The sequence below is a fragment of the Cutaneotrichosporon oleaginosum genome (assembly GCF_008065305.1).
Source record: "Cutaneotrichosporon oleaginosum strain ATCC 20508 chromosome Unknown ATCC20508_contig01, whole genome shotgun sequence".
Classification (NCBI taxonomy): Eukaryota; Fungi; Basidiomycota; class Tremellomycetes; order Trichosporonales; family Trichosporonaceae; genus Cutaneotrichosporon; species Cutaneotrichosporon oleaginosum.
In genome coordinates this window covers 1,911,129-1,932,680 of record NW_027072170.1, presented here as the reverse complement: position 1 = coordinate 1,932,680, position 21,552 = coordinate 1,911,129, and the positions used below count along the sequence as shown (strand labels likewise).

The 21,552-nt window shown below is 60.6% G+C and overlaps 5 protein-coding genes across 5 annotated transcripts; 2 read left to right on the top strand and 3 right to left on the bottom strand.

Moving 5' to 3' along the window:
- Nucleotides 1-8,261: 8,261 nt before the first annotated feature.
- Nucleotides 8,262-10,685, top strand: COLE_00780 (uncharacterized protein; the record flags this gene model as incomplete). The annotated part of the gene is made up of 2 exons (XM_018422021.2): nt 8,262-9,238; nt 9,308-10,685. The coding sequence occupies 2 exons, from the start codon at nt 8,262-8,264 to the stop codon at nt 10,683-10,685; spliced, it is 2,355 nt and encodes a 784-aa protein (XP_018281947.1).
- A 1,310-nt stretch (nt 10,686-11,995) lies between these two features.
- Nucleotides 11,996-13,264, bottom strand: COLE_00779 (uncharacterized protein; the record flags this gene model as incomplete). The annotated part of the gene is made up of 4 exons (XM_018422022.2): nt 11,996-12,487; nt 12,529-12,850; nt 12,888-13,023; nt 13,060-13,264. 4 exons carry the CDS (start codon nt 13,262-13,264, stop codon nt 11,996-11,998), a joined length of 1,155 nt encoding a protein of 384 aa, XP_018281949.1.
- A 194-nt stretch (nt 13,265-13,458) lies between these two features.
- COLE_00778 (uncharacterized protein) lies at nt 13,459-16,774 on the bottom strand (the record flags this gene model as incomplete). Its single annotated transcript, XM_018421139.2, has 4 exons — nt 13,459-13,761; nt 13,837-15,617; nt 15,659-16,015; nt 16,048-16,774. 4 exons carry the CDS (start codon nt 16,772-16,774, stop codon nt 13,459-13,461), a joined length of 3,168 nt encoding a protein of 1,055 aa, XP_018281950.1.
- Nucleotides 16,775-18,226: 1,452 nt separating this feature from the next.
- On the top strand, nt 18,227-19,295 carry COLE_00777 (uncharacterized protein; the record flags this gene model as incomplete). The annotated part of the gene is made up of 5 exons (XM_018425909.2): nt 18,227-18,348; nt 18,435-18,504; nt 18,544-18,596; nt 18,638-18,726; nt 18,763-19,295. The coding sequence occupies 5 exons, from the start codon at nt 18,227-18,229 to the stop codon at nt 19,293-19,295; spliced, it is 867 nt and encodes a 288-aa protein (XP_018281951.1).
- A 575-nt stretch (nt 19,296-19,870) lies between these two features.
- On the bottom strand, nt 19,871-20,565 carry COLE_00776 (uncharacterized protein; the record flags this gene model as incomplete). Its single annotated transcript, XM_018419478.2, has 3 exons — nt 19,871-19,942; nt 19,982-20,045; nt 20,186-20,565. 3 exons carry the CDS (start codon nt 20,563-20,565, stop codon nt 19,871-19,873), a joined length of 516 nt encoding a protein of 171 aa, XP_018281952.1.
- Between the last annotated feature and the right edge of the window lie 987 nt (nt 20,566-21,552).

Below are 21,552 nucleotides of genomic sequence, written 5' to 3'. Positions count from 1 at the left end.
TGAGGGAGTTGACCTTGGCCGTGAGCTCGTCGTGACGAGCTGCGGCGTGCAGCGCTGCTTGCTTGGCAGCAGCGTCAGCATCGGCGATACGTGCTTCGACCTCGAGTTTAGCCTTGGTGGCCTCCTCAAGCCTAGCGCTGGCCTCGCCAAGCTCATTCTCGAGACGGGCTTTCTCCTCAGCCGCCTCGCTGGCTCTAGCATTAGCGGCCTTAGCGGCCTCCTCGAGAGCTATCTCGGCCTTGCTGCGGGCCTCGCGCTCCCCGTCAAGCTGGCTCTTGAATGACGCCATGGCCTCGCTTTCTCGCCCAGCCGAGGCGGTCTGGTAAGCCTCCAGATCTAGCTTGGCTTGCTCAGCCTCGCGTTGGACATTCGCATGGTCTGAGCGGACGGAATCGCGTTCCTCTTCGACAGCCTTGAGGCTCGACTGAAGCTGGGCTCGCACGTCCTCGAGCTCCGCGACGCGTGCGGCGTTCTCGTCCGCTTTAGCTCTCAGAGCCTTGATTGATTCCTTGATCTTGGTTATCTCGGCGCTGTGGGCGGCCTTGAGCTCGTCAATCTCCTTGAGCCGCTCATCGCGCTCCGAGGTAGCAGCCTGAAGCTCGGCTTGCACATTAGCTAGTTGTGCCTGCACCTCGGCGGAAGACTTGGCGTGCGATTGCGATAGCTCCACGATGTTGGCCTCCAGTTCTTCGACACGAGAACTCTTCTCTGCGAGTGTGGTCTCCAGAGCAAGTTGGGCGGTGCCAAAGCTCTCCTGCGCGTCGGCGAGTTTCCTCGTGTGCTCCACCGTCGCATCGTTCAACTCGGCCTTCGCCGCTGCGAGCTCATCTCTGATTTTGCTGAGTTCGCCTGCCTCAGCCAGAGCGGCCCTAAGGTCATGGGCTTGCTTGGCTATGTCGCCATCACGGGAAGCGATGGTACGACGTAGAGACGCGATCGTAATGTCGTGATCGAAGGCCTGAGATGAGACTTATGGTCAACCAGCCTGTGCTCACCTTGCTCGGGTCCAATGTTTCGATGGCGTTGTCAACGAAGCTCGAGTCTGAGTCATCGTCGTAGAGGCTGTCAGCGACGCGCACCATCGTGCTGACTGCGCGGCGGTCAATCTGCTTCTTGGGCGTCCCGGGCAAGCCGAGCCCAAGGCCTATCCCGCTGGATGCGGCAGTTAAAGATGTGAAGTCACTAATGCGGGGACGTCGCTTACGCGGCTGCTCCATCGGCAATCCCGCACGCGAGCGGGGTAGTTCAGAGGTAAGAATCTCGCTGTTAAGCTTGGATAGCTGCTCGGCGAGCTTGTCCTTGCGGGCCTGCATCGCAGCAAGCTCGTCGGCCAAGCCGGACATCTGGGGGTTTAAAATGCTGCCCTGGGGCGACCGCGCACTGCTCGCGAGGCTCTCGAGCTGGGCCTTGAGCTCAGCAATTTCGCGGTCTTTGGCACGAATGACCGCAAGGTCAGAGCCGTGAAGCTGCCGTCAGCGAGAAAGACACAATCATAGCTCACAATGTTCTTCTGCGCCTTGGTTTCGACTTGAGAGCAGCGGCCTGCGAACTTGAGCGTCTCGAGAGTCTCTGCGCAGTGTTCCTCCTCGGACGACATGGTGCAAATGACGCAGATATTCGAGTCACCGCCCAAGACATTCTCGAGGAGGTGGGTAAGCTTTGAGTTGCGGAACGGGATATGACCGCGCTTTCCGGTATCCGTCAGCTTGTGCACGACTTCGCGCAGGGCCAGCAAGCTGGCGTCAGAGATCTCAAGTCAAGAGGAGGGTCGGTCTCACCTCTGGTTGATATGCTTGCCTTCGCCGCGACGCTCCACGTTGGAGACGGCCTTCTCGGAACCGGCAAGGTCGATGAGAGTGAGACGGGAAACGCGGACCTCGTCATGACCGTCGCCGTCTCGTGGCCGGGACTCAATAGTGATGGTGAAGACGGCATGCGAGCGCGATGATCGCTCGTTCTGCTGTCAGCGGACGGTCAACGTAAGTAACTCACCCAGTCGGTAGCGCCAGTCTTGCGGTTGCGGTTCCCCAACGAGAGGATCTCGACCACATCCTGAGGTGTAGATACGATCTTCTCCTGGAGCGGATCAACGAAGACCTTGCCTTGCCCGTCTTTGCCCTGTGTGTAAGGTGCTACGCCGTATGACTTCAGCTTACCTTGGCCGTCTTGATTGTAGGCACTTTTGCTTCGTCGCCACGCTTGGGGCAAAGGAGGTCGCGAATGCCCTCGTTGTAGATTTCGAGATATGAGACACGGAGCAGGAAAGCGCGTTCGGGGTCCTGAACATTAGCGAGGCCGGCACAGGCACGCACGTCTGTGATGGCGTCAAAAATCCCGTCCACGGCACACGGGATGATGCCGAGCTCGGTCCGCGTGCCCGACTGATTATGGTCAGCTTTGCCCAGAGAGTTGGCTCACCATGGTGTGCGATTTGCCACTTCCTGTCTGACCGTATGCGAACACAGTGCTGTTGAAGCCATTCATGGCCTGCTGTACGAGGGGCGCGATCTTGTCCTTATAGAGCTCTGGTGTGCGCGTTGGGAACTGGACCAGAGTGTCTGGGGTCAGCTGGTGCCGCGTCGCGAGCTCACCAAAGTTGTACGTGTACTCGGCTTCGCGGCCAGCCTTGCCGCCGCGTCGCAGAACATTGGGGTGAGTGTCAGAGAGGGAGAGGGAGTTGGGCGTGACTTCGTAGGCATGGAGGGCGAAGGGTGAAGTTGTAGGCTTAATTCGTACACAGACGATCACCTTGTCACTGCTTTTGGAGAGCTCGCGGCTGGGTCCGGGCGTTGAAGGGATGGAGAGGGGCGTGCTGCCGGATGAAACAGAAGAGGAGGTGCAAGATGGCCGAGGGATCCTCGTCGCTCCCGCAGCCACACCCGCAAGGCGATCCTGCAACGTGGAACGCGCCTTCTTGGCGGAACGTGGCGCGGGAACCGCAATGGTATTGACGATCTTGCGGCGCGGCGTGGAGGGTGATTCGGACATGCTGGCAGTGCTAGAATTGAGGGAGTCGACCTCGCCGACGTGCGGCAGGAAGTCGCCGCTCGGGAAGCGGGTGGAGAACTTGGGCGGGCTGGTGGGCGTAAGAATGCCAGAGTCGGGAAGCGGAGCGGGAAGGCCCACGGCGTGAGCGAGCGAAGGCGATGATGGGGAACGGGCAAGCGACTGGGACGAAGACGAGGGTGTAAGGCTGTCGGGCATGAACCCTATGGTGTTGGTGTGAATGCTCTTACGAGCCAGAGAGGTGTCGCGTAGTGAATGGTGTCGATGGAGATATGAAGGGAAGGAGGAGAATGAAGAAGATGACCGAGTGTTTAGACGCGAGATGATGTTTGTAGGGCGAGGGGGGTTTGGGTGGCTTGTCATGTCCCACCCAGCGCTTGTTTACCAAAAGAAATGAGCCGCGCTAAGCAGGGCAGGGTGGACCCTGTAATGGCGTGTGATGGCTGCCCCACTTCATGTTTATCACGTGGCACTACGTCATCTCCTGCTGCCCCACTTGGGAATTGGGAAGCTGTGTTCTCTTCCGAAACGTGGGCTTATTTTGGGGCCCCTGCAGTGACGTTCGCTTGGCGGAAGGTGCACTGTCTTGTGTGATCGGCTCACCCAGGGCGAGGGCGCCCACTGAGCAACCGGATCGTTTCCCGTCGCGAAAGGGTTATCACCATCAAACGGTCGCAGCACGTAGCGAGCCTCCAACTTTTCTTCTTTTTGCTCATCTCCCTTGCTCTCATCGATACTCAGACATGATTCGGCCTCCCCTGGCGGCCGCGACACGGTGCGCCATTCCCCCCTCCCATCCCCTGCTATTCTGACCCCAGTGCGCTCGCCCTCCGCGCTCGCGCCCGCACCGCCCCCGTCCCGCGGTATCTGCACGCATCGGCGATGCGCTTCGATGTGCCCATGTGGCCGAACGCGCCGATGCCGCAACCGCCTGTCGGACCAGACGATGACTTTTCACAGATGATGAAAGACCATAGGAACAAGGACAAATCCGGCAAGAAGCCTCCCGAGGAGCGCGAGAGCTTCTGGAAGGAGTGGAGCCACAGTCCTGGTTTCCAGGCCGCACTCACCACGGTTGTGGGCTTGATCATGGTGTTTGGCGGTGGTATGGGTTACCTCCAGTGGTACAAGGCGCATGTGTTGCACCGTGTCGAGGGGGCGTTCGAGGGCGGATACGTGAGTTACCATCCGGGGAGAACTGACAGCAGGATCCCGCCCTCGAGCTCGGCTCAATCCACTCGCCCAAGGCTGAGCACATTCGCCGGCGCGAGCAGCCGCTTGTCAACGCCATCTTCCGCGGCGAGGAAGCTGGAGGCTACTATCTCATCCTCGGGCCTAGGGGGACCGGTAAGGGCACTATGGTCCTCGAGTTCGTGCTGCAGGTGAGGTGATACGCTGACTACCAGTGCCATGCGCGCAGTCCATGCCGAGGGTGCCTCAGTGTGCGAGGGTAAGTTGATACCTGTATCCAAGCTGACAGCAGCCCACCCCGACCTCGAGGTGTTCCGTTTGCGTCTGGGCAAGGCGCTTGACTTTGACTTCTTTGAAGACTGGCAGGGCTCACTCTTCTCGCGCGCCGACCCTCGCTCGGCCGGCCCGTCGCTCGACGTTGAGCGTGCCATGACTAAACTCGAAAAGGTGGCGCTGCGCTACTTCAAAAAGCATGGCCGCCCTCTGGTGCTGGCCTTCACGAGTTGGTGTGGAATGAAGGCGCATGGCTGACGTAAGATATTCATCAGTTCCCACAGAACGAGGAGGGCATTGCGATCGTTCATCAGCTTCAGCAGCGCGCTGAAGCGTGGGCTGAGGCGGTGAGCTCGTCGTGGCAGCCAAGTGACTGATGCCAGGGAATTATGACCATGGTCTTCACCTCGGACGACCACTGTTAGTCTGTCCAGCTTGTCAATCGCTGACCACCAGGGCCGCTCGACAAGATGAAGAAGAATGGATCGCGTATGCGCATCCTCTCGGTCTACGACCTCTCAGCTCGCGAATCGATTGACGCGTTGAAGCAAATGCGCCGTTACGAACTGCACATTGCTGAGAACAAGCCCCTCGACAAAGTCGAGATCGAGCCGGACGAGGTGCTGAGGCGAGTGTATGAGCTCGTTGGAGGCCGCACCAGCTACCTCTCGCGCATAGCCCGCGCCTCTGACATGATTGGTGCGTCGATGAGAGTTGAGGCTCCAAGCTAAACACGCAGATGAGGCCGAGCGTATGGTTCTGATGGAGAAGGGTTGGATGCTCTCCAAGTAAGCACGTCAGACATGGCAGTTTCAGTTCGAGCGTGACAAACTAACGCATCCAGGATTGGCCTCATCCCCGAGATGGATGACGATGTCATGTGAGAGGAACCGGGAGACACGCGCGCGCGCGCGCGCGCGCGCAATTCAGTCGCGTCGCGTCGCGTCTCCACGAGAGTTTGAGCTGACGAGCCAGGGACGAACAAAAGTGAAACGCCTCGACCGGAATGCAGTGTGTGTTGATTGCTAACGCCATGCAGGTGGGCGAGTTGCTCGTGGCTCTTGCTGCGTCACATGGCCCAGCGCGTGCCCAAGCTGGACCCCCCAATGCGTAATCCCAATCGCGCCGACGACGACGACGACGACGGTGATGACGAAATGCCTGACCCGGCTGAGGATAACGGAGGCATCAACCTCACGCCATCCACGATGGACGTAGTCGCTCTGCACGCTGCGAAACCCAGCGTGCCTCTGCGCAAGCTCACCGAGGAGGAACTGTACGCTGATATCGTGTTGCCCCGGGTGACATATGACGACGCGCGACGGCTGATGACGCGCACTGACTTTTTCGATGGGCTTGATCACGACAATGTAAGGCTGTGTGGTGAAACGCACGTTCAGGAAGCTAACCGGGACAGATTATTTCTATTGACGTAAGTTTTACCCCAACCAGCCCTCTCGCGCGCGGCTGCCAACCCGACGCGCGGGACCTAGGAGGCGGCGCGGAACTGCCATGTGGAATGTTGCCGTTATTGCCGGAGAGCGGTGGACAAGCGCAATGTTTGGTGCGTTTTGTGATGCTGACCCTTTGCAGCTGTACCACGACGTGCGCCCCGAGTCGGTCATGATACTGCGCGCAGCACAGCAGGTGACAGAGGACCCGGACTTTGACGACATGCTGGACCAGACGCGTGATCGCGTCGACGAGATTGAAGGTGAGTACGCGACGCGTCGCTTTGAATGGGAGAATTGGGTGGATGGATCAGGGGGCCAAAGCTTGTTCTGATGGCCCCGGCTGTGGGCCTCGTGCCTGTGTGTGCCTGAATATTTCTCGCACACTGCACGAAAGGAGTCACGCCACAACATTGGGTAATATCTGAGGCGTTCCCGGCTCCCTGAACCCGCGGCCCTAGCCTCGCCATGTTGTGTCCCGTCATCCAATTCCCCAGCGCGCCCAGCGGCCAGCGGCCTTGTTGCCAGCTTGAATCCCAGCACCGCAGTGACGGAACGCTGACGCTCGCAGGCCTGCACCGCCAGTCTGAACTAACGGTAAGTCTTGTCGTCGACGTCGGCAGCATCGCTAACGACAGGTCAAAGAGTGAGTCTTTAAACAGCAAAAGCGCACGCAAGCGCACAGAGCAACCCCCAAGCAATCAAATTTCTTCAGCGGGTGATGGCTTGCAGCCCGTGGCGGCGCGAGGGGCCGAGGGGGGACGCCATGACCGCTTTGAGCATGGGCGCATTCCCTACATTTCATCTTTGATCTGTGGATTTTTCATTGCTGACAATGTCGCACAGACCTCTACGCGCCACATTTGGTCACACGGAAGATGGGCGTGTCACAGTGGACGTTGTTGGGCTCGGTGGGAGCTTTGTGCCCGCCGAGGAGGACGACGACGGGGACGACGGGGGGGACGATGGGGACAAGGACACAGGTAAGGAGGACAAGTCGGCAGCCAAGGTGGTCGAGGTCAAACGACTTGTTTAGTGTGGCATCTGTAGAGAGGGCGGTATGGAGGAGGAGGAGGAGGAGGAGGAGGGCGAAGATGGGAGGTGGCGAGACGGGGAGGTCTATGCACAAGGAAACACGAGAGAATGGCCGACACGCGACATTGCAACATTACTCGTTCCAGAGTAAGGCCGGGAGGGTGCTAGGGTTGGGGGAGGCGAGGAAGGGGGGGGGGGGGGGGGGGGTTGAGGAATTGAGGATTGACAAGGTGAGGATCTGAGGAGCTGAAGAGGATCTGAGGAGACGAAGCGATCAAGCGATCAGGCAGCGAGCATCGAGCAGCGAGCAACGGGTAGCGAGTAGAAGGCTACAGTGTCAGCAAGATGGCTCGTCGATGCGAGAGTAGAGTAGTAGTAGTAGTAGCATAGCAGTATACCGCGTAGACAGACAGGAGAGAGAGAGAGAGCGCGTGCGTGGCCAGATGGACATTATTGATTGACAAGTTGAGAATTACCCTGAATGACAACTGTTGGCTAATTGGATTGTATATTGCATGATGGTGGTATGTCTTGTACCTGAATATTTGCTTACCCTGGGAGATTCACGTGGATTGGCGCGGTGCGATGAGCGCGTCGCGTGTTGGGGGCTGATGCGCTGATGCCAACCCTGGGAGAGGTCAAAGAGGTGGGTGGAGCCAGAGTCGGGTGACCCTGAAACCTGTAGGGGCCCAGGGCGGGGTGGAGATGAAGTATGGGGGGAAAAATGGACGATGGGATGAGCCGGATGAGAGTTGTCATATTGTGACGCCCTGGGATTTACCCCTGAGAAGAGATTCAAGAGGGTCAAAGTGTTCCATCCAATGCCACATTTCAAGGGACCCCCCGTTCACTCTTTCACCCTTCTCTCTCTGTCTCATCTCAGCTCCTCCAGAGTCGCGCAGCTCGCAGCGTCGCGCGCGCAGCCACAAGGATCCAAGGAAGGAAGGATCCTACACGTCTTCCCCCAACCAACCGACACACCACTCCACTCTACGCGCCGCGACACCCGCGCGTCCGAGTCACATTCAAACCAACATTCATCATCCTTCCTCCCTCTCACTCATCTCTCTTCTCCTCTCTCTTCCTCTCTCTCTCTCTTCATCATCATCATCATCATCATCATCCTCGACACTACTCATCTCACTACTCCTCCTCCTCCTCTTCTTCTTCTTCTCTTCTACAGAGCGCCCAACTAGCTCATTTCTCTCTTCACTCTTTCATTTCTGTCCTCTTCTGTACACACTCTTTCGACTTGCCTCGTCCTCGTCTCCTCTTAACCCACCACCACCACACCCATCCACACCCATGCCTTCCGTCGCGTCACCCAGGCGGCCAAACGACGAGAACTCGATCCCGACGCACAACCGCGACTCGCTCTTCAGCCAGCCCTCGTACAAGCTCCAGCCAACCCCCTCGCCTCGCCACCGTCAGCCCCTCGCGGCTCTTGACCAAAAGCCCAACCTGTATCCCGCACCTTACACTCCCGGCCACGCGTCGCGTCGAGTCAGCATGCCACCGCTGGGCGGCGGCGGCGGCGGCGGAGGCGCCTCTCAACCAGCAGCTGATGCCACCCCCGTGCGAGGGATCGCCACCAAAGTCGACCCCGACGCCCGAGAGCTTCCCCTCCCAAAGGGCTTGGTCTTCCCGCCCCCACCACCCCCGCCGACTTCCGGCTATCAGCCCATGCCAACGCCTACTCAGTCCCGCACTGCTGCTCGCAGCAACAATGGCCACATGCACCACCCTCCGCAGCCACTCAACTCGACCCCTCACCATCACCACTCGATGCAGCCCGCAATGAACCACACCCCCCGGTCCATGTTCCTGTCACACCCACAGAGCACGCCGGCGCGCTCTACCTCCATGTCTTACTCGTCGCCTTCCTCCATGTCACACATGCCTTCAACCCCCGATATTCGCTCCCCGTACCCACCGGGTCACCCGATCGACCTTCATGACTTGCTTCCTCCAGCAAAGTGGCATGGTCAGTTGCCACCTGCGTTCCTCAACCAGGGTGACATGCCAAGTGGAGGAGATGCCAATGACGACACTCCCAACGGCGGCGGCGGCGGCGGCGGCGGTGAGCCGACCCCCAGCAGCACATCTACGCGTCGCGCTCTGGTGTCGTGCAACCCATGGGATTACAAGGTCGAGGACCATGGCAAGAACAAGCCTCGTCGCCGTTTCTCGCCTGGAGAACTAGACATGCTCGAAATTTTGTGGAGCATTTCTCACAACCCCCACAAGTGGCAGAGACAGAAGCTTGCGCGCTGGTTCGGATGGTGCGTTACCCTCAGCCTCACTCTTGCCTCGCTTCCCTTTTATTTCCCACTTGCTGACCCATTCCACAGCACCACACGCCACCTCACGGTTTGGTTCCAAAATCGCCGCCAAGATCTCAAAAAGGCTGAAAGCTTGGCTGTAATGGCCGAGAGCAACCCGGACACTGCCTCGCGTGCGCTAGCTGCTCTCAGTCGCGCCAACCGCGGCGAGCAGCACAAGTTTAGCCCCGAGCAGTCGCAGGTGATCATGGACATTGTGTCGGACAGACTGCACCCTGACATGCTGCTGCAACAGCAGGCTTCTGGCTCGTCCCCTACCCCACACTCTCAGCACCTGCATCACCACCACCACCATCACCACCACCCCCACCATCACCACAACAACAATCGTGGAACGCCATCCCCGCCATCGCTCAGCCAGCATCTCTCCAACCGCTCTCACCTCGCCCCTTACACTCCAGCTCCACCGGCTATCGCTCCCAAGCCTCTGCACCACGGTCACATTCCTGGCCCAGCATTTGCTCTCAAGCCAGTTCGCCGCGGGTACTCGTTGGATGATGTCTGCGCCGACCGCGAGATGAGCATGAAACACCGCACCCCTCGCCCTCGCGCTCCTCTTGTCGAAGGATTCGAGCACATGAACAAGAATGACCCGCGTTACCGTGACGCACTCGTCAACATGCTTCCAAGCGAGCTCTCGTCGGACGCGATTGAGCCCACCGAGGACGACGACGAGTCGGCTTTGGATGTCGACTCGCCTACGCGCAAGCGCGCGCGTGGCAGCCTCGAGCTTTCCGCGCCTCGCCCAACTCTTCCGCCCATTGGACTTGGCCGCCCAGTTCACCAGCGTCACCGCTCGCGCTCAAGCTTTGGGCGTGCGTCTAGCTCGGACGTGCTGGCATGCTCCACGCGCGCTCGTAACCTCCTCAGCAGCAGTTCTCACCGGGCGGTGACGGACCCTGTGCCGTCGCGCAGCGCGTCTGCGGGCCCTACGCTCCCCACGGTCCCCGAGCATCAGCGCAACCAGGCGCGTCTTCCGCCCCTGGCCTCTGTCACCGACATGGGACGGAAGCGCAAACTTTCGCGTGGTGGCTCGTGGTCTCACATGCTCACGGTTAAGCACCAGGACTCGTTTGACCGTGCACGTGCAGAGTCCACGATTGAGGAGCGCCAGAGCACGTCGTCGCCTGTACCTGAGCAGACGCGCTCGCCCACCCCGACCGAGCGCGAGTCGGTTTCGCCCCGCAGCGAGGAGGCGAGCGTCAAGAGCCACAGTGTCGCGCCTTCGACCACTGTTACCAAGCTCGAACTCATTGCTCCCCAGGGCCGCAACATCTATTCGTTCTCCAAGGAGCTGGAGCCTGAGGCCAAGCGCGGTGCCACCGAGATGGACGAGAATGTTATCGAAGGCGCCCAGGCGCTTATGGAGCTGTTCCGTGGACGTTGAGCGAAAAACGAGGTCGACATCTCTGATCGAAGAAGTACCACAGTTGTCGGAGGCAGAAGACGACGACGACGACGACGACGACGACGAAAGGGACTGGAAGAAGAAGCAGCAACGAAGAAGCAACGAAACAAATGACTAGTACAGTAGATGGGTGTCTGGGTTATATACTGTTGTGGTCGATGCATACCCGAGTTTTAGCTGCTGATATTGCCGTGGGAGTGAGCGAGCTGTGCGAAAAGCGGCCAAGAAGACAGGCGCGGGCAAGGAAGTCGTTTGGCCTTAATGAACCCCTCCACTTTATCGTAATGTCTGTCTTTGCCACCCAACTCTCAGTCCAACTTGCGTATTGCCCTTGCTCCAACCCATTTCCTCTTAAACCCAACATGCCGCGCTCCCGTTCCGCCTCTCCGCGCCGCTCAGCCTCGCCCGACCGCAAGTCAAAGCAACAATGGAGCCAGCGCCGGCCGAAAGAGTTGAGCTTCTACAAACGCTCGGCACGGGACTACGGGCAGCCGTCGTCCGGCCGCGCCCTCGAGCCGGAGGAAGAGACGGCGAAGGAGCGCGCGCAGCGGCGCGAGCGCGGCGAAGTGCCGCGCCGGTTCGGCGGTACGCGCGACCAAGGCGTGCGCAACACGATGGGCAACGTGCAAGCTGCGGCGATGGGGAGCCTCAAGCGCACCGTTGACCCGCTGGACCGGATGGGCGTGAAAGGGAGTGGGGGCGGGAGTGGGCGTGGCGAAAGGGACAGAGAGAGGGAGCGCGACAGGGACAGGGACAGGGGACGCGACAGGCGCGACGAGCGGCAGTACGAGCGCGTCGATGATGGCGATTATCGCCGGCCGTCGGATAAGGCGGACATGCGGCATCCGGACCGGCGCGAGCGCGAGGATAACAAGGACAAGGAGAAGAAGGACGAGGGCGAGAAAAAGATCCAGCAGGTGTCGGGGAGCAAGGTGCGCGCGGGGCGCATGATTGAGGTTATTGCAAACGACCGGATGGGGCGGAAGGGTGAGTCGTGCCGAGGACGACGAGGAAGGGGCTGACGCCAGTACGCATCAAGTGCTTGCCGTCGGACACGGTCGGGGATCTCAAGAAGCTCATCGCCGCGCAGACGGGCACGAACGCCAGCAAGATCCAGCTCAAGAAGGCGTATATCATGTTCAAGGACCACGTCAAGCTCGAGGACTATGAGATCAACGACGGCATGGTGGGTCGCCCATGGATGCCGAGTCGCGCTGACCCCAGGGCCTGGAGATGTACTAAGCTTGCCTGCCTCTTCCCGTCTGTAGCCCCCAGCGTGCATGTACTTGTCATAGCTTGCCCTTACTCTCTGCCTCCTGGTACTGCCCAAACATGTCTTCGTACACCTCGCCCACGATGTCGACGAGGTCGTGCGTGACCATGGCGCGCTTCTTCCGCTCCCACCCCGTCCGGGACACGGTGCGGTTGAACGCACTTGCGCCATAGGCAGCAAGCAGCGCGACGTGCTGCGCGACAGCCTTGTCCTCGTCGCTGCGCGGCGCATGCCCCACATGCTCGTATGCGCCGCGCGCCCATTCGCGCCCCCACGCAAGCAGCGCTGCCGTCGTGCCCGACAAAATGTCGCCCTGTCCACCGACGCGCTTCAGCCCGCCCGGCACGGACACGGTCAGCATGTCCTTCCCGCTGCTGCCGCGGAGCGCGGCGGGGATCTGCGCGCCGTCCGAAATCGCGTCGCTCGGCCCCTTCTGCAGGATCGTGACGCCGCCGAGCGCGCGCGCAAGCTCGCCGCTCCGCGTCTCCGGCGCGTCCGTCGGCACATTCTGCCGTCAGCCCTCCTCTCGGCCTTGCCTCGCTGACGCACCATGGCCTCGCACAGCCGCTTAAACTCCATAACGTTCGGTGTGAGGACGACGCGCTTCGCCCCGCTCCAGTCGCGCACGAGCTCTGGCTCCGAGTTGAGCAACCACAACCCGTCGGCATCAACGACGACGCCGATATCGCGCTCGCGCGCGATGTGCAGCGCGCTGCGCGCACAGCCCTGCATGAAGGCGCTGCGGCCGAGCCCCGGGCCGATGACGAGCACGTGCAGCCGCTCCATGAGGCCCTCGAGCTCGCGGCGCGCCGCGCGCTCCGCGTCCTCCGCGGACGCGTCGAGCGTCGTGTGCACGATCAAGTCGGGCGCGCTGCATCAGCCTTCCACCGCTGGCCATGCGTACTCACTACGTCTTGATCACCGCGCCGGCGGCCGGCTCGCAGATGACGTGTGCGAGGTCGGCGCCGAACCGCATCGCGCCCATCGCCGCGAAGAACGGCGCGCCGGAGTAGTCCCCCGAGCCGCCCAATACCCCGATACGGCCTGCTGTCAGCGGGTGAGCGTCTCCAGGCTACGCACCCGCCTGCCCCTTGTGCAGCTTCGGCGAGAGGGGCGGGATCATGCGGCGCACCAGCGAGAGCAGGTGCTCGTGGTCGTGGTCGTGGTCGGACATGGCGAGTGTGTTGGCGTTGGCGTTGAGGCGGGAACGAGAAGAGGAGAAGTTTCGACGGGCGAGCGGGCGAGCGTAGCGAGTGGCGAGGACACGTTGCAAGCCGGCACGCATGAGCGAGAGTGTAGTTGGCGTTGTTAGTCTCGGAACAGAGGTGGCTTATGGCGTAGCTGGGGCTCCGGCGCGTCATACCGTACCTCTCCGGATGATTTCGAACATTATTACTGAAGCTTGCGTCCTGCGCCTTTCGCATTCAGTGCAGCTATCGCAAACATACATCGTCTAGCAGTCTACGCCGACGCCTACGCCTACGCCATCCCCAGCCCCACCTCCATGAGCTCCTCGCGCACCATCTTGCGCTCGTACCACCGCCGCGCTTCGTGCGCGCCCATGCTCGTCGCGGCGAGCCCGAGGAGCATGAACAGGTCGCGCGCGCCCAGCGCCTGCGTCTGGAACACGTGCTGCAGCAGCGGCACGTAGATGAGTGCGAGCTGGCACAGGAAACTGATCGAGACCGTGAGGAACAGCATGCGGTTGCCGAAGAGCGAGGTGGACACGCCGCGGTTCTGCAGCGCCGACACGAGGTCGAGGAACACGAAGACGGTGAATGTCTGGGGTCAGCGGGGTTCATGGGCACAGGAGAGACGCTGGCTCGCTTCGCTCGCCGCCTCGCTCGCCGCACTCACCATCGTCCGGTCCCGCCGGGACATGTTGCCGTCACTAATCTCGTTCGCGTAGACATACAGCGTGCCGAGGACGATCAGCGCAGCGCTAAACATAACGCGCAGCATGACCTGTCGACTGAGCACGCTCTGGTCCTTGCGCCGCGGGCGCAGAGACATAACCTCTCTGCGGGCCGGGTCGACGCCGAGCGCCTGCGCCGGCGGCCCGTCCATGAGGATGTTGATGAAGAGGATCTGCATGGCGTTGAGGGGGTTGGCGAGGCCCAGGAACGTCGAGAGGGTGATAAGCGATAGCGCGGCGACGGCGGTCGAGAGCTGGAACGAGAGGAAGTTCTGGATGTTGTAGAAGATCGAGCGTCCCTCCTCGACGGCTGGGAGGATCGAGCCAAAGTCGTCGTCGACGAGGATCACGTCAGCCGCCTCCTTAGCCACATCGGTGCCGCTCTTGCCCATAGACACGCCGATGTCCGCCATCTTGAGCGCGGGCGCGTCGTTCACACCATCGCCCGTCATGGCCACGACGGCGCCGCGCTGCTGCCACGCCTTGACGATCGCCATCTTGTGTCGCGGCGTCGTGCGCGCATACACTGTGATGCCGGGGACACGCTCGACGAGCTCGCGCTCCGTTAGCTGTTCGACCTGGCTGCCGAGCATGACGGACGACGCGATTCCCTCGCCAGTGGTGACCTTCATGCCGAGCTCACGTGCGATGGCAAGGGCCGTCGCCTCGGCATCGCCAGTGATCATAACCACCTGCACGCCAGCGCCGTGCAATGCCGTGATGGCATGCGCGACACCGCGGCGAGGTGGGTCCATCATCGCCTGGAAGCCGGCGAACACCAACCCCTCGTCCTCGCCCAATGTACCGCGAGCAAAGCCATACGCCATGGCGATGACGCGCAGCCCCTTCTTGCTGACCTCGAGCGCACGACCGTTGATCGCGGCTCGTGTGCTGTCATCCAATGCCGGCGTGCTGCTGTCCGTGACGTAGTAGTACTTGCAGCGCGCGAGCACTGCCTCCACCGCTCCCTTCATGTACACCATGTCGGTCCCGCCGTTCAGGCTCCCGCTCACGAACATGCACTTGCTCTCCGATGTGAAGGGAATCTCGCCGCGACGCTCGAAGCCCTTGCGCTCGTCCTCGGCTCTCAGTATGGGCAGGACGTTGAGCAGCGCAACCTCAGTGGCATTGCCGACATTCTTGCCCTCATTGTTTCTGAAGGCGTTGTTGCACAACGCACCGATCTGCGCCGTCTTGAGCAGCGCCGCGCTCGGCGAGTAGGCCGCCAGGTCTGGGTGCTTGGGTCCCATCGTAGATGCCGCCGCCAGCTGCGGGTTCAAGTCCGTGAGGTCGTCCACCGCGTACATGTGCGTCACGGTCATCTCATTCCTCGTGAGCGTGCCGGTCTTGTCGGAGCAAATGACAGACACGGAGCCGAGCGCCTCGACAGATGGCAGCTTCTTGACGATCGCCTTGCGCTTTGACATACGCAGCACGCCGAGAGCAAGCGTCACGGTCGTCACAATAGGAAGGCCCTCCGGAATCGCAGCGACAGCAAGGGACACGCCGATCGTAAACATGTCGAGCCACGAGCGGCGGTGGTAGATGCCGAGCAGGACGATGATCCCAATAACGCCGAACGAGAAGATGGACAGCTGCTTCGCTAGCTCGTCCATCGAGAGCTGCAGCGGCGTGCGCTTCTCCTCGACGTCCTGCATCATCGAGAAGACGACGCCGAACTCGGTGTCCTTGCCAGTGCCGACAACAATGCCAGAGCCGTGACCTACAGTCAGAGCGGTCCATCATCACGGCCGCGCGACTCACCACTTCGCACCAACGTCCCCATGAACGCCATGCAGTGCCGCTCACCGAGGGCCTTGCCGCCGCCCTCGCCGTGCGTGTCCTCGCCCTCGCCTCTCTCGCACATCTCGGTATTCTTCCGCGCCGGACGCGTCTCGCCAGTAAGGGCGCTCTCGTCGATCTCAAGCTGGATGGCAGATGTGAGTCGGATGTCGGCGGGCACACGGTCGCCGACGCCAAAGGTAACCAGGTCACCTGGAACAAGAGTGTTGGCGAGGGGCGAGTGAGGGCGCCCGTCGCGCACAAGGTTGCAGTAGTGCGGAACGAGCTTGTTCAGCGCCTCGAGCGACTTCTCTGACCGCTGTTCCTGCACGAATCCGACTGAAATCAGCAACATCCACGTAAGCACGTACCGGTGAGCACGATGGCAACGGCGACGACGACACACACGGCATCGTCATAGTTACCCATGAGGCCGGACACAACGGAGCTGCCGAGAAGCAGCAGGATGAGTGGATTCTCGTACACCTGCTTCGCGAACTTGAGCCACAGCGGCTCGTCGGGCGGCAGCTCGAACTCGTTCGGTCCGTACTGGCCTACAAGCGCAGCCACAGCCGAGTTGGGGAGACCCCTCTCGCCGTCGGTGTGAAAGTCTGCCACTGTCTCCTCGACGCTCTTGTGCGCGTAAATCGCACTGGGCGTCTCTCGTGTGCGCCGCTCTGCGCGCTCCCGCTGTTCCCTAGCCTCGGCCGCGACCTGCTCATACCCTCGGTGACCGGTAACGCGGCGCACAAAAGTCACAATCTTCGTGACAGTCGACTGGTCGTCAAACGCACTGGCGGCGTCCGCGGGCGGACCCCCGTCATAGGGATTCGCGAGGTCGTGCACGCTCAGGTTGGGCCGCAACGGGCGGGTCGGCGACGACATGCGCCGCAGCGTCGTGCTGTACGCGTAGCCCGCTGACGGAGTCGGGATGCCCCCGTCATCGTCGTCCCTTGGGGGCCGGGGCGAGCCGCGCTGCGACAGCGTCCCCGGCGCGGGGGAGGCGGAGCGGCCTCGTACGACGCCGTTGGGGCCGTTGGGCGGCGGAGTCGTCCGGCGCTTGTACGGCGCCGCGTAGGCGCGGAGGGACGGGTCCATCGGAGGTGAAAGGTGCAAAGAGGAGGAAAACGTGGAGGGGTGTGCGCGGTGGAGGCCGATAAAGTCGGGTGCCGAAAGCGAAATGCACGACCGCTCGTGTCTAGCGCCCAGATGCTGGGATGGGAGTGGGAGATGCGATGCGATGCAATGCGATGAGGATCAGGATCCGGAACGAAGATGGAAGATGAAATGAAATGTAACAACGGAATAGACTTGGGGTACTCGGGACACGAAAGGCCGGCCCTCGGCCAGTTCCAGCGATCCAGCTCCAGCACTTCGATCACTTTGAAACGCGCTTCCTGCTAGCATCACAGTTGATCTGATTCCGATCCCGATCGGCGCCACTTCGGCCGTGTGTATCCTCCGCACAACAGCTTCGTCCTGGCGTTGTCGTTCACACCTGGCTCCTGCTTGCGTGGTCCCGGCATGCTTCGGCCGCGAGGTCGAGGTCACCTAGCTTCCACCCCTCTTCGTGCGTCACCCAGGAGGATGATCCGAATTCTCGGCTTCGTGGCAGTCACGTGGTGGAGCCCCTTCTTTTAGCTCCCGCTCTACATCAAAAGTTCAGCAATCTTTGCGGCCACTGCTTGCTACCGCCAGCAGAGGGAGATTGCGCCTGGGGAAGCTCGCCACTACATATGCAAAAGAGTAGCCTCGTGTGGGGCTCGAACCCACGACCGAATGATCAACCGGACAAAGTCCACATTAAGAGTCATTTAATCTACCGACTGATATAACGAGGCAGCTAATGGAGATTGTTGAATGTCCGATGTGTGACTTCGTTATGAGTCGGCGGACAGCTAGAGTGGGAGAGGCGCGCAGCGCACCGCGATCCCAGCCGCCGCGGCGATGAGAGAGACGCGAAGGAGTAGTTGCACAACATAGGTAGAGGGATGACGGGATGCAAGGTCGAGGACGGGGAAACAAGTTGGCTCTTGTCAACCCCACCTGAGTGATGAACGGCGAGGTCCCGTGTGATCCCTTGTGAGAAACACATAGTGTAGCTCTCAGATCAGCTCTCAGATTTCAGAAATAATAGCAGGAAAAGCATGAAGCCTGAAATCCGTACTGCAGTGTGATGTCGGGCGCGAAGGGCGATGATAGTGGAGAGGGTGACAACCGTCCGAGCCGTTGCCCTTGCCCTGCCGAGCCAGCGGTTCTCTTCAGCGGTAGGTTGCAGTTGCTGAGTGGAAGACGCTGTTGCAAGTCCAGATCGATGACTTCTGACGAAGAGAAAGGATAAGTGTAAACGGAAGAGCAACAGCGGTCAACGCGTCGGCCGAATGGGGAACTGCGGGGAATGCACGTTCACGATCGCGATCTGGCACGCGTGCCGCCAGCCACGCCGTCACGACCCTTGCCAATCCCACCTCCACCACACGCCCTTCAGTCACTTCCCACACTTATCCGCATCTATCCACCACCTATATCCCGATCCGACGTGCGCCCGACATGTCTCCCGTGGCGTATTCGTCCGCGCCGCTTAAGCAGATGAAGCAGCCCGACCTGCATGCGCCGCCCCCGCAGATCGCGCTGGAGGACTTGACGCGCCGTGTGCGTGAGACGTCTGATCGGTAAGTAACCCTTCCTTGTCGGCCTCTCTACTCTGACCCATGATATCACCTGCCACGCCGACGGGGGATCAACTCGCTGACGCCAGCATCCAGCTCGCGCTGAGTCCATTTGCGGAGCGTGTCAAGACGTTCGCGGAGGCGCGGCCCGTTATCTTCGTGCGTTTCTCTCATCAACAAGGAAAAGTCTGACAACAGACGTTCACATCCATCTTCATTGCGCTCAGCTGCATTCCGGCCGTGTGTACTGCGTAGGTTTCTTGCATTGTCCCGTGGCCGCAACTGACAACAGCATATTCGTGCTGTGCGTCTCGGCGCTATTTACTGGCATCGCGATATTCCTCCTATGCCTCAGCATCGTGGGCACGATTGGACTTGCCAGTGAGCTTCCGCGGGGAAGGCGGCAATTGACAGCAGTGTTTTTCCTCATCCCCGTTCTGGTGATCATGGCGTCGCTCTCAGCGATGGCCGTCGGCGTTCTCCTTGCGCTCTTCCTCGCCCACCGACTTTACCTTCACATTCGCTCGGATTGCGAGTACACGCCTGGTCTTTCTGGCGTGCTCAGCGGCATCCAGAGCTGGGTCGACGAGACGCTGGGCCGCATCGGCGTCGGCGCGTCCGAATACGGACCCCACTTTGACGGGCGCAGCATCGACTACCACCGCCCGACTCACACCGTGTCCAAGGATGAGCATGACGGTCGCGAGCTTCCTCGCAGGCGCGAGCACACTCCAACCCAAAAGACTCCTGATCTATCACAAGCCCCCGAGGCGTGGCACGACGAGAACCGCTCCAAAGTCTCGCCCGCCCCGATGGCTAAGCAAGAGGTCAAGCACGAGCCTGAAGTGCATGACATGTTTTCCCCCGTGTCGGGCACCCCGAGTGGTCTGCGTTCCCGTTCATCGCAGGGCTACGACGACGAGTGGGTCACCGAAGAGGTGGCGCGGTGAAGCCTCCAGCTAGATATTATGATCTCTATGTTTCCATACCACCGAGCTGGCGCTCCTATATCCTGCTAATGTATCGTTGTAGATTTTGTAGATATGACGAGTGATGATGATTCATAATAGATTACTGGGGGAGGTGCAGAGGGACGTTGGAGTGTTGAGCGATAACCCGTGCAGGCAGAAGCTCCGTTGTAGGACGATGAGATTGAGAGCAAGATGGCAGCCTAGGTAACGCTCGGGAGCGGCCATCCACCTCCGCTTGTCAAGACGAGTGTCTCACGCAACGAGGCACGTAATCCGGAACGAGGCGACGCGACTGAGTTTCAGCAACTCCGCGACTTGGGCCGGGCCGCGCCCGTGCCTCCCTTGCCGTTCCGAGACTGTTTGTTTATGCTCGCTCTCAGCACCACTACAACGCCACTATCTGTGCCAGATCTACTGGAGCTCCCCGTATGCTTCTTTTCTCAACCGACGTGTTACTACAGTTCACAATACATTGCCATGAGTGCGTCCGGCGCACATTATAGAAGACAGGTGGGCGGTCGTGTGGGGTCGTATGAGATGCGAAGTGGGGAACTCTACACCTTTTCAGAAGGCGACGTCACGTCGAGATTTGATGTGCGTCTTTTTCGTGCGATGATACGCGTAGCCTAGTTGTTAGATTGCCCGAGAATAAACGGAGAACTCACGCCTAGAAGAATGGCGGATGCGGCGAGGGCGATATGCCACAACTCCCAAGAATAGGGCTCTGGGCTGATGTTAGCAGCGTCCTTTACAGTGGCGTTGTTCGCACCGGCCATCCTGCAGCACTCCCCCTCGCCCCGGCCACCCTCGCCCTATTCAGCGACCACCAGATCTCTTCCTCCGCCGCTTCCTCCCAGAAGCAGACTCACCCAATAGGTCCGTCGCCGACGACAACCTTGACGAGATCCATCCGCCCGCCGGCCATCTTGAACGAGACACGGTGGAAGCCTGGCTCCACCGTCGCGGCGTACACCTGCCCGTCGTCCTCGAGACGGGGCGGTGGGGCATGCCACCACGTGCTGTTGCCGTCGACGTCGATCCATGCTGCCGTGTCGCCGTCCCATGCGCCGTACACGGCGAAGTCTGTGCCGTCGAACGCGAAGGAGAAGCCGCCCTCGTCGGTGCTCGCGGTGTCAGGCACCCATGAGTGGTACGAGGCCATGGCCAGCCATGAGCCCGTGTAGGCGACGAAGGGGGAGCGGTGGGAGAGGTCCGAGTGGGCGGGTGCGGGGACGCGGGATGGTGGCATTGTGGTGGGTGCAAGTGGGACAGAGGAAAGAACGAGTGTGGGATGCACCAGGCGATCAAGCGATAGATACAAGTGTGGGGAGAAGAGAGAAGCGAAGATGAGAGATGGGGAGAAGAATGGATGGATCAGATCTAGTGGCCTGGTGAAGGGGCGCTATGGCTGCATGGCTCTACTGCAGTGCTCGCGGTCGTCGCCACCACCGAGGATTGCCGGCACCCGTCGCTGTGTACCACGCTCCAGTCGGCTTGCATGAGGTAAGGGCCAGGGGGTGTATGGCTATACTGTAAGGCTAGGGGCTTGTGAAGCATGTGGCCTGGTCGTGGGGGCTGCCAGTAGATTGGGTCGAGTGTCATAAGGGGAGGGGACTGTAGTCGAGTGCGACAAGTAGCGTCCAGTTGGCGTGTCAGAGGCGTCAGATTGCGCCAAGATGTCGGTGGGCAGGAGAGCGTTAGGGCGTTAGAGGAGAGAGCACAAGCAGGAGGGAGAGAGGAGAGAGCATGCAGCGGAGCAGAGCCGAGAACGGAGAGCATGCGGAGATGGAGAGAGAATGGAGAGATGAGACCAAACGCACTAACCCCTTGCAGGAATAGACTGTTTCGGCTCCTGCAAAGGGCGAATTGTATCAGGCTTACTCGTAAATGCTTGAATTGCCTTAATGGACGATCGCGTCAAACTCCCTCTCATCAACCGAGGGTACCTTGAATGCACCCCACAAGCACGAGGCTGGGGCCCTGCTCGCGCTTGATGCTTCTGGGGTGCTTTGATGCATCTGTGTTGCTTGAGCATCGTCTCGATGAATGCGATGAGGAAAAGGTTTGGTCAAGGTCTGGAGACTGTGATGGATGAGACGGCGTGTCCCTTTCTCTTACGGCTGCACGCGTCCAAACATGCGCGCAGGCACCAGCACGCGTCCAGTCGTCCACTTATCGCGCTGCTGAATGCAAGGCTCTGCAGCACAGCAGGCAGGCCGCTAAGCGATGGAACCTG